Here is a 12,146-nt window from a genome sequence, read left to right on the forward strand (position 1 = left end):
GCGTTTTTAGCTTGAATTTGGGTCACTTTCTTTGGACCCTTTTTTTTTTCACGAACAAGTCCCAAAAAAGTGCCCTAAATGACCAGATGACCACCGGAGGGAATCGGGGATGACCACCCCTGACTCCCCCAGTGGTCACTAACCCCCTCCCACCATTAAAAAAAAACAACTTTAACAACTTTTTTTTTTCCAGCCTGTATGCCAGCCTCAAATGTTATACCCAGCTCCATCACAATAGTATGCAGGTCCCTGGAGCAGTTGTTAGTGGGTGCAGTGGACTTCAGGCAGGCGGACCCAGGCCCATCCCCTCCTACCTGTTACACTTGTGGTGGTAAATGGGAACGCTGCAAACCGCCCCCAAAATCCACTGTACCCACATCTAGGTGCCCCCCTTCAGCCATAAGTGCTATGGTACTGGTGTAGAGTTGTGGGGAGTGGGGTTTGGGGGGGATTTGGGGGGCTCAGCACCCAAGGGAAGGGAGCTATGGACTTGGGAGGCATTCGCGTTCGATTATGCCCCTCTACGTTACTTTTCTTTCTCCTTTCACTTTGCCAGTTTTATCTACCTTCCCAATTTTACTAAAGTTAGCTTGTTTCAAATCGAGTACTTAAGTTTTGTGTGTTTGTGCTCTGTTCTATTTATTTTATTATTTATTAGGATTTATTTACTGCCTTTTTGAAGGAATTCACTCAAGGCAGTGTACAGCAAGAATAATTAAAACATAAGTAATAGACAATTACAGCAGTAAAAATATTCACACAGCAGTACAAAGTATGGCACAGTCAACACAATACATAATAAAACATTTTAATAGACAGCGTAGGGTATAAGCAAAGATAGAACATATGGATTGATAGAGTAATGGGAGTAAGAAAATAAGGTACTAATTTAAAGAAATTTGCAAGTAAAGTCAGGTGCTTGAATATTATCTTAGCTAGGGTAGTGTGTGCAGTCAGTATCATTCCTTGTGTGTGTATGTGTCTAACTAGCAAGTTAGTTACTACTTCCATTAAAGGCCTGGTTGAAGACCCAAGCTTTCACCTACATCCTGAAGTAGAGATAGTCGTGTTAAGCAAAGCCTTTCAGGGAGTGCATTCCAGAAGTGCTGGGGCTGCTCCAGAGAAGACTTGCTTGGGAGTATCATATAGTGTGATTCCCTTTGGAGTGTGGTTAGGGATACTCCTCGGAAGACCTTAGTGACCTTAGAAGTGTGTAGAGGGAGATCCTGTTCTTTAAGTACTCTGGGCCATTTCCTTTAAGGGCCTTGAAGGTCAAATACACAGTTTTAAATCTAGCCCTGTATTGTACTGGTAGCCAGTGAAATTTTTGCAAAAATGGTGTTATGTGGTCATGTCACTTACAAGCTTCTATTATTCTTAATCAATTGGAGCTGGTGCAGACCCTTTGTAGTCTGACCTGTGTAGAGGCATTACAGTAAACCAGTCTGATGTTATTGTGGCATTCACAACTGTGACAAGACTTGCCTTCTCAATGTAAGGAGACAGGCAGCGTAGTTGTCGCAAGTGATAGAAGCTGTTCTTGAAAGTTGCTTGGATTTGGGGAATCAGAGTAAGTGTTGAATCGAGCTGTATTTCTTGGTTCCTGACTTTTTTGATTTGAGGAGGAGTTCATATTTCCCAAAAGAGATTTTGATGTCAGGTATGTGCCCACTTGTGTAAGGGACCCATAGAAGCTTGGTTTTACTTGAATTCAGGCAAAGCTTGTTGGTTGTAGCCCATTCCTAAATTGATGTTAGACAGGTAGTCAGTTTATTCAGGGCTGTGGGTAAGTCAAGTTTAATGAGTAGTAGCACATCATCTGCATAGATATAGAAGTGAGTGTCTATTGACCAAATCTGCTTGGCTAGTGGCTTGAAGTAGATATTCAACAGAATAGGCAACAATATCAATCCTTATGGTACATCACAGGTCTGTGTCCATGGTGGCGATGAGGTGTTGCTGAACACTATGGACTGTTGCCTGTCTGATAGGATCTGAACCAGGCAAGTACTGTTCCACTGATACCTGTTTCTGCCAGTTGTGCTAGCATGATGTTGTGATCCAGTGTCAAAGAAATCTAACCTGGACTGAATTCAGATTTGACATGGATCTAGCCAGTTTCTCTCTTCTAGCCAATCGTTGAGTTGATCACACACTTTTCTATACGTTTTCCTAGAAATGGGATGTTGAATACTGGCCGGTAACTTTCAAGTTTATCCTGATCAAAATTGCTGTTTAGCAAAGGATGCATGTAGCAAATGATGCATGTGGGATCGTTTAGGAACAGGAAGAATTAGGGGTTACAGAGGATGGGCAGACTGGATGGGTCATGTGTCCTTTATCTACCGTCATGTTTCTATGTTTCTAATAAGCAAACCACTGTGTGTGATGAGCACTGTAGCCCATAGGGGCACCCACCCGAACACTTAGAGGGGCATAATCGAACGAGGTGCCCAGGTTTTCATGAGGGCGTCCTCGCAGGATGGCCCCGCGAAGGGGCGGGGAAACTCGTATTATCGAAAAGATGGGCGTCCATCTTTCATTTCGATAATAGGGTTGGGGATGCCCAAATCTCAACAATTAGGTCGACCTTAGAGATGGTCGTCCCCGGTTTTTGGCTATAATGGAAACCGAGAACACCCATCTCAAAAACAACCAAATTCAAGCCCTTTGGTCGTGGGAGGAGCCAGAATTCGTAGTGCACTGGTCCCCCTCACATGCCAGGACACCAACTGGGCACCCTAGGGGGCACTGCAGTGGACTTCACAAATTGCTCCCAGCTGCATAGCTCCCTTACCTTGGGTGCTGAGCCCTCCAAACCCCCCCCCCCCCAAAACCCACTCCCCACAACTGTACACCACTACCATAGCCCTAAGAGGTGAAGGGGGCACCTAGATGTGGGTACAGTGGGTTTCGGGTGGGTTTTGGAGGGCTCCCATTTACCACCACAAGTGTAACAGGTAGGGGGGGGGGGTGGGCCTGGGTCCGCCTGCCTGAAGACTACTGCACCCACTAAAACTGCTCCAGGGACCTGCATACTGCTGTCTTGGAGCTGGGTATGACATTTGAGGCTGAGAGAAAATATTTTTAAAGTTTATTTTTTTTTTTTTTAGGGTGGGAGGGGATTGGTGACCATTGGGGGAGTAAGGGGAGGTCATCCCCGATTCTCTCCGGTGGTCATCTGGTCAGTTCGGGCACCTTTTCACAGCTTGGTTGCAAGAAAAAATGGACCAAATAAAGTCGGCCAAGCGCTCGTCAGGGACGCCCTTCTTTTTTCCATTATCGACCGAGGACGCCCATCTCTTAATCACGTCCCAGTCCCGCCTTTGCTACAGTGCTGACATGCCCCTGTGAACTTTGGTCGTCCCCACGACAGAAAGCAGTTGAGGATGCCCAAAATCGTCCTTCGATTATGCCGATTTGGGCGACTCTGAGATGGTCGCCTCATCTCAAAAAAGATATAAAGGAATTGGAGAAGGTGCAGAGAAAGGCGACAAAAATGATAAAAGGGATGGGACGACTACCTTATGAGGAGAGGTTAAGACAGCTAGGACTCTTTAGCCTGGAGAAAAGGTGGCTGAGGGGTGATATGATAGAGGTCTACAAAATAATGAGTGGGGTAGAGCGGACAGATGTGAAGTGTTTGTTTATGCTTTCTAACAATAATAGAACTAGGGGACACAAGATGAAATTAGAATGTAGTATGTTTAAAACAAATTGGAGAAAGTTTTTCTTTACTCAGCATGTGGTTAGACTCTGGAACTCATTGCCGGAGAAGGTAGTGACGGCAGCTGGCCTTGCTGAGTTTAAAGGGAGTCTGGACAGATTCCTGAAGGAAAAGTCCATTGATAGTTATTAAATTTTGGGTTTTTGCCAGGTTCTTGGGGCCTGGATTGGCCGCTGTCGGAGACAGAGTGCTGGGCTTGATGGACCTTTGGTCTTTTCCCAGCGTGGCAGTGCTTATGTACTTATGTTAAGGACGCCCATCTCCCGATTTGTGTCGGAAGATGGGCGCCCTTCTCTTTTGAAAATAAGCCTGTTAGACATACTTTCCCCATGTGAGCACTAGATCCAGGGTTGACCCTTCCCTTTTTGTTACTGATAAAACACTTATAGAATGTGCAAAACGTTTATTCATACTAATTACATTTAAAATCCACTATCTAACTAAGGAGATCTATGTGGAGGACAGACTTTAACATGAGGTTTTTATTGCTGATAACAGAAGATTTAGTGAATCTTTCAGTCTTTGGAGTTTGAAAGAGGAGAGGGAGTGGTATTCCTCATTGGCTTGTTAATATTACCCTGTTCAAGGAGGTTTGCTTTTGGAAATCCCTGAAGAAATAATATTTTGACTTGTTTCAAGCTACTTCAAGATATTGAATTATTCAATAACAGTTTGATCTCCACGGATTTGGGAACATTTTTGTGGACTTTGTTTAAATGTCAATTACATTTAAAACCACTATAACAATATGAATGAAAGTTTTGAACATTTTTGAGTTATAGTTTATGGTTCTTATATTTATATTTTGATTTACTATTACCGTTACTATTTTGATTACCATTATATTTTGATTTACTATTACCATTACTATTTGTCTGAGAAGAGTACCTTGAAAGATATTAATTATCTTTTTGTTTCTTTCTGATACTGCACATGGGACATTTCAATCCACATCTGTCAGATTGAAATCACTTGAGAAGAGCACCTCCCCTTTCATTCCTAACTTTTGGATATCCAAGACCAGATCAACACCCTTGTGAACAGAAACTCCATCTTTTCTTTCCCAAATGATCCATGTTGCTTTCTCCTTTTCCCAAGCCATGTACATTGCAGCTGCATTAATATTATTTTTCACATACAGTGCTGCTTCACCCACCTTTCCAGCCATCTCTGTCTCTCCTAAAGAAATGATAGCCTGGTATAGCTGTATCCCATTGGACTATGTCTCTGTAAGAGCAGCAATATCTAAGTCTACCTCCAACATTAAGACCTGTTGATCCAGAACTTTGTTGCTTAGACTATGAGCGTTGCTGCTTATTTCTTTCCATCTGTATTTTGTTGGCTTTCTCTTTTCTTTCTAGCTTTTTGCCTTCCCTTCCCTTCTACTTCGTTGTTCATAGGTGAGTTGCCGAAATGGTTTACTTTATTTTTCCCACTGCTATCATGCTGTTGCTTTATTTTTCCCACTGCTATCATGCTGTTGCTTTTGCTGTGGTTGACAACCTGAGATCACCTGCTTCCTTCCATGTGTTACCTCCATCCTCTTGTTTAAATGTCTAGAAATATATTGTCCGAATGTCTCACTAAGGATCCTCTTTCCTGCCACAGGTGGATTAGAAATTCAGTTTTAGAATACTTACTTTCTTCTCTGATCACGCTCAGTATGTGGCTTGAATTCTTGCAAGTTGAGGGTCCTGGAAGGCATTTCATATTAGTTAGACCCATGGACTTTGTTCCCAATTAATGCCTCTAATAACGGAGTCTCCTATCAGTAAAAATGTTCTGTTTTAAATTGTTTTGTCAGTGCTTTGGTGGTATTTTTTGTATTGAGCAACTCTTCATCACTGGCTCCACCCCAGATTTCATTTTATGAACATCATAATGTTCTAGTGTCACTGGCCATAATCTGCTTGTGTCTACTGTTACATATCTGTTATTGGGTTATTTTATTCTCTTTTGGCAGTGGGGGTAAATTGTTTGAATGCAGTATTTTAGTGGGAGCTCTCTTAATAGTAGCCAATACCTGTTTAAATTTGGTGAGCTCCTCTTTCAATGCAGAGACTTGGAGACCAATAGGGCAAACTCCAAGCCTCCAGATTAGGAAATAGTACTTTTGGGCACTGACATATTGGACACTGCTTAGCATGTATGCTAAACTCTCAACATGTGTACTACGTAATAGCACCTTTTTAATACATAGATATACTGTGGGAGGAAGAGAATTTGGAGGGTTAGCATTTAGGTCAACTATAGGGTCATCATGTGATTATACAAATGAAGGAATCTGATACTATAGCCCATAAAACCTTTCAGCGATGATTTTTATATAGCTGTGATATCTCTACTTGACTTTCGCTTAGGACTAACAAGGTGCTGTTGCAGGTTCTTTAGATATTTTTCAGTGAAATGCTTAGTACCAACAACTTCATTATGTTGCTTATCATTTTGCTAATGTATAGAAATATATATACAATATATGTGCAAAGTTATGTAAGGCAATGTTTCCCAAGTTGGTCCTAGAGTACCCCCTGGTTTTCAGGATATCCACAACGAATGTGCATGAAAGAGATTTGCATACAGTGGAGGCAGTGTATGCAAATCGGTTCATGCATATTCATTGTGGATATCCTGAAACCTTGACTGGCAAGGGAGTACTCTAGAACCAGCTTGGGAAATACTGATATAAAGGATATAAAGAAGATTGAGTCATAAATAGAAATACTCTCTCAGTGGTCCTCTTGAGCCCTAATATCTCAATAGGTTAAGTGGAATCCAGTAATAATGAGTATAATTCATTACTACATCAAGGGTTCCAAAATGTTCACTGGTGAGTCATATCACAAGATGAAAATCCATTATACTCCTTGAAGCAGGAGCATTGAGAAGCTGATGCAGAAAGCATTACTGCAGGTTTAATGTGGTTTTTACCATCTGTTTTTACTGGCTGAGCAATGCAGAAAGGGTTTCAGCACAGCTGCTAACTCGTGCAGAAACCATTACCATACTTTACATTAATGGTAATGCAGGCATTAATACTGCGGCCATGCAATTAAAAAAAAAAAAAAAAGTTTATTTTTGCCAGATCAAGGGCAGCGTAGAAAAGTTGATTGAGGGTAGTGGATGTTTAGTAGCATCCTCTCTCTCCCTTGTGCACCCCCCTGTCTGACTTGATTTTCCTTTCCCAAACTTGCCTGGTAGTCTAGTGGCCCCCTCCTTCCCCCCATTTCCAAAACATTCCCTGGTATCTAGTGGCACCTACCCCATCCTGTCACCCCTCGACCCAAGCTGACAACTATAAAGAAAATCTCCCTGGTATCTAGTGGGACCCCTTCCACCCCATGATCCCCTGGCCATGTCCCCCCAGACCCTGTACCTTAATTGAAACAGGAGTGATGGGGTTGAATGTGTCATGGTGGGAGGCACAGCAAATTGAGTGTGTCTTGGGGATGGTGGGGGAAGGAGTACAGCAAACAGAGTGTGCTGTGGGGAGGTCTGAGAGGGCACAGTAACCTGAGTGTGCTGTAGGAAAGGAGGGCTAGACAGAACAAACTGATTGTGCCATATGGGGAGGGACGGTGAGGGGGGTGCAGAGTAAGATGAATGTGCCACGTTGGGGGGGGGGGGGGTGCACAGCAAGATGAGAATGTGCCCTGGGGTCTTGGGGGAGGGGAGCAGTGAAAGCCAAGATTGTACCATGGGGTGGGACAAAGCAAGCTTAGACTCTACCACTGGTGTGAGGGGAAATCCAGCTTGAAGGGTGTATCATAGGGAGGATGGGGCAGATAGAATAATAGCTGGGGAGAAGAGGAAAAAGAATAAGAGGGGTGAGTGCTTGGGGGAAGGGAGAATGAGAGGTGGAGACACTATATGTGGGAGAAGACATTGGGGACAGAATTAAGGGTCTTGCTGGGGGTTAGAGGGAGAGATGGAACTAGGCAGGCTGGAGCTGAGGAGGGAAAAGAAAGGAGAGAATTTCAGGCCTTATGAGGGGGAAACATTTTGCAAAATCATTACAAATAAACAATGCAGAATTTTTATATATTGTGTGCAGCATTTTCAAAAATTTTACACAGAATTCCCCAGGAGTAACCTTTTGAAATTACTCCAGTGCTGGCACAACTGCTGCAAAAGCACTGGCCAGCAGCAGAAAACTTTCTAAATGTTTCGGTTCCAGCTGGAGTGGGTGTGGTGGAAGAGAGCATATGTCAGGATGCAGGAGTTTTTGCTTCTCTTGCAATGTTCTGCCATGGATAATAACTAGGTGTGGGGCTGGTGATGCGGTGGAGTCTGTGACACCCTTTGAGCATTAACACTTAATGATTTTTCATTTACTGCTTTACATTCATAGCATAAAAGATGTTGAAGATAATTAATTAAACTGGACACCATATATCTTCCCCCCCCCCCCCCCCCCCCCCCACCGTTTAGTTTGTGAACGAACTCATTCAATAGTGTCCTTTTGGATACCTGGGTTGTATTACTAAAGATTACTAAAGATTTTCTTCTATTTTGTGATTATAGGAAATATGTTTAGTAAATAGGGCCCTGATTGATTTGCTTTCTGCAACATAATCTTAATGACTTAAACATGTTCCTCTTTTAGATTTTACCACTCTTTCAAGAAGCTGAGGACAAAAATCGTCTGCTACGATCAGTGGCAGGTGGTGGTTTAGAATCCATTAGCAATTTGAAAGCCAAATGGGATAAATTTGAATTAATGATGGAAAGTCATCAGCTTATGGTTAAAGAACAGGTAAGAATGATATGGGGCACACAGTAGGCTTTCATTTTTTGGTGTAGAATGATGTATTTCTAAAAATAATAATAGAACAGCATGACATAACACATTTCTTTAATTATGTTGGTTTGCAGGTTGAAATTATGAAAGCAAATGTCATATCTCGGGCTCAGATTTATCTTCAAGAAATTGAAAAATTTAAAGCTCGTTGGGATCAGTTCAAGCCTAGTGATGACATTATTGAAACTGGCCAGCAAGAAACTTTGGAAAAGAGTGCACAGACCATAAAAGAAAAGAGGGCTGAGTTTGCTGAACTAGAAGCAACTAAAACCAAGCTAATGTACACTTACTTTCTTAGCAAAAAAATTGCTGTTATTTTAAATATATATGTGTTTCATGCACAAATTTCCCAGCTTAATTTACACACATATGAATATATATTATAAAGTACAGACATAAACACTAACCCATGGGAATGCCTCTATTCAGTCTGAGTAAACTTATATGTGTACAGGCAATATGTGCATGAGGGAGCATTTTTTATTAAAACCTGTTTCTGCATGTAAACCACTTTTGTCCTTGAAAATACCTTTAAAATTAGGTTAGGAAGAGATAGTCTAGTAAAACTTTATGTAACCTAGAGTCCTCATTTAAATGTTTGCAAATGCCAACAACATATTTCATGGTACTAATTTATTCCAACCTATAACCATCTGTTTAATTCTTTTGTCATTGCCTTGTTGGTTTTGCTTAGAGGCCGTTATTTGTTTTTGTTGTATGTTTTTTCTGTCTTAACTAGGTTGTATGTAGAGATTGTCCATTATGTATCTCTGCACAACACTGTATGTATCTGGTATGTGTTTTACAAATCATAATAATAATTTATTGCTATATAATTTTTTTTAGTGAAGACCACCACCATTTTGATTTGGAGGTGCCAGACTTCTCCTTGGCAGATGACATCTATAGAGATATTGAAAGCTGCACAAAGATATGGTCCCTTTATGAGGAGTTTTACCAAGGTTTTCATGAAAAATCCAAGGAAGATTGGATCACATTTAGGTCTGATTTATTTTTCTTTATTATCTTTATACTGTATGCTAGTAAAAATGATATACTGTCTAATACATGTGTGTTTGTATAAATTTGTGTGTGTGCATGTATATATTTATATATCTCTAGCATAGTTGCTTATGAATAACAGAGGTTCTCCATAGACATCAGGGGAAGAATACCAGTACACTAGGTGACGTCATCCGACAGCTTGTGTGCCAGATTCCTCCAATAACTCAGAGAAGTTTTATCAGACCTCTCTGAACATGTGCCTGAGTTCCTGCCTTCTTCATTTTCCTCATATCTATATCTGAGCTAAAGCATGGAGAGTTTTGTCCTGTTACAAGTAAGCAACTTTACTTTCTTCGCATTGGGAAATGCAGGCACGCTCTGTGAGTCCCAAGCTGAGGGCCACCGTAAATTTTCTGTCCAGGTGGCCTGGATGTAACACATTGGGTGGAGGAGTGAATTGAAAGACAAAAATTGGCAAACAAAGAGATTGTGTAGAACTGCTTGATCAAAAGCTGCATCTTGCGTGGAAGACTGGTCAAGGTAGTAATGTTTGGTGAAAGTTTGAAGAAGACCAAGTAGCAGCTTTACAGATGTCTGTAATAGAAGTTTCTTGAAGATTAGCTGGTCAAGCTCAGTGTGGCCAGGAGGTTGCATGCCTTGAAATGAATAGCAAAGTGAAATGCAATCAGAAATCCATTGTGTTTTTAGAAACAGATGAACCTGTATTACTTAGGCTATAGGACACAAATAGTTTGTTTATTTATTTATTTGTTCCATTTGTACTCCACATTTTCCCACCTCTTTGCAGGCTCAATGGGGCTTACGTAGTACCGTGAGGTGTTAGCCACCTCCGGTGATGAAACAAATACAGAGTGATGTTAGAGAACATTAGAGAATCAAGAGAAGAAGAGTGAAATATTGTTCATTGCAGGTTACGGCTTCGTTGTGTTGCTGAGTTCAGTTACTTAAGTTGGATCAGTAGTGTATGCCTTTTTGAACAGATCAGTCTTTAGTGATTTCCGCAAATTGAGGTGATTCTGCATTGTCTTTATAGCTTTCGGTAATGCGTTCCATAGTTGCACACTTTTTAGTTGCATAGTTGAGTGGCCTTTTAGTTATTTATTAATTTGGATTTTGCTTGCACTTTTTTTTTTTTTTCAAGTTACATTCAGATTCACTATGGATTTCCCTGAACTTGGAAGTCTTATAGTCTAATTTTATACCTGAGACAATGGATGATTAAGCATCTTGCTCAAGGTTACAAGGAACACCGATAGGATTTGAACTGGGCACCTCTGGGTGTCAAATCTGGTTCTGTAACCACTAGGTTGCTCCTTCACTCCACATTCTGGAGTCTTTGGTTCGATTGAGGTGGTAAAGCAGAACTCGTATATATTCAAAAGTGTGTAGGATAGAGTCAGCCTGCGTTGAATGAGGAGGTGGGAAAAAATACTGGTAAAACCATAGTTTCATTTAGGTGGTGGTTTGGTTTCGCATTGGCCACAACAACAAAAAAAATGAGATCTATTTCTCCATACATAGAACAGAGAAAATCTAATATGAATAATGGTGAGTTAAAGAAAAAAAACAGGAAATTCACCTCACAAAACTATGTCTAAAAGTATGGAGGAAAAGACCTCATAAAGACCATTACAGATAATATTGAGGCATCAATATAAAGTGTAGCCACTTGATACTGTAGCCTTGGCTGACCTCCAGAATCTACAACCTATGTTCACATGCCTGTTCTGCTTATTACCTTTGGCTAAAATCCCACGCCGATGCTGACTTTCATAAATTATTAGATTTTGGCTGACCTCCTAACAATGTGCTTTTGCATTTGCCGAGCAAGAGTACAACATCCGTCTGACAAACTTTCTTGGTCCCAGTCTTTGCCCTTCTCTTTGCCACCCTGAACTTCCTCCTCAGTGCTTTCACCTCTAATCCCATTCACTTTCTCCCCAGACTATGGCTGAGTACTTCCATGATGAAATTCAAAAGATTAACCATGAATTCTCTACCAGGTCTGTCTTATCCTCAGTCACTTTCCATTGCAACTATTCCTAATGCCTTCAAACAAGCTGTGATTACACCACACTTCAAAAAAATCTTTCACTTGACTCTACCTGCTCTTCCACCTATTATCTAGTGGTCCAGGCTGAAAGAAACTTTAAATAGGGCTACAAACCTTTATGTAAGGAGAGTAAATAAAAGCAAGAGAAAAGAAAAACGATATGGTTCTCCAAGCAAGTGGCTGAGAAAGTAAAGGCTAAAGAGTTGGTGTTCCAGAAATACAGAAAAACTCAAGAAGAGGAACACGGAGAGGAATACCGGATGAAGCTGAAAGAAGTCAAGAGAGAGATACGTCTGGCGAAAGCGGAAGAACAAATGGCTAGAAAAGTAAGGAGTGACAAAAATTTCTTCAGGTATATTAGTGAAAGGAAAATGACTAAAAAGGGAATTGTGAGACTGAAAGATGCTGCAAACCGCTATGTAGATAATGATGAAGAAAAAGCAAATTTGCTAAATAGATACTTTTGTTATGTTTTCACTGAAGAAAATCCTGGAGAAGTACCGCGATTGACTGGCAAAAGTACATATGAGAATGGAGTGGAT

The 12,146-nt window shown here is 41.1% G+C and overlaps 1 protein-coding gene across 1 annotated transcript in view; it reads left to right on the forward strand.

Annotated features, from left to right (window-relative positions):
* Positions 1-12,146, forward strand: part of DYNC2H1 (dynein cytoplasmic 2 heavy chain 1) — a 1,078,189-nt gene that overhangs the window by 210,928 nt on the left and 855,115 nt on the right. Inside the window, 3 exon segments of the mRNA XM_030202388.1 lie at positions 8,331-8,480; positions 8,600-8,805; positions 9,372-9,527. Of these exon segments, the coding sequence (XP_030058248.1) occupies positions 8,331-8,480; positions 8,600-8,805; positions 9,372-9,527 (512 nt within the window).

The sequence above is a fragment of the Microcaecilia unicolor genome, chromosome 4, assembly GCF_901765095.1.
Source record: "Microcaecilia unicolor chromosome 4, aMicUni1.1, whole genome shotgun sequence".
Classification (NCBI taxonomy): domain Eukaryota; kingdom Metazoa; phylum Chordata; class Amphibia; order Gymnophiona; family Siphonopidae; genus Microcaecilia; species Microcaecilia unicolor.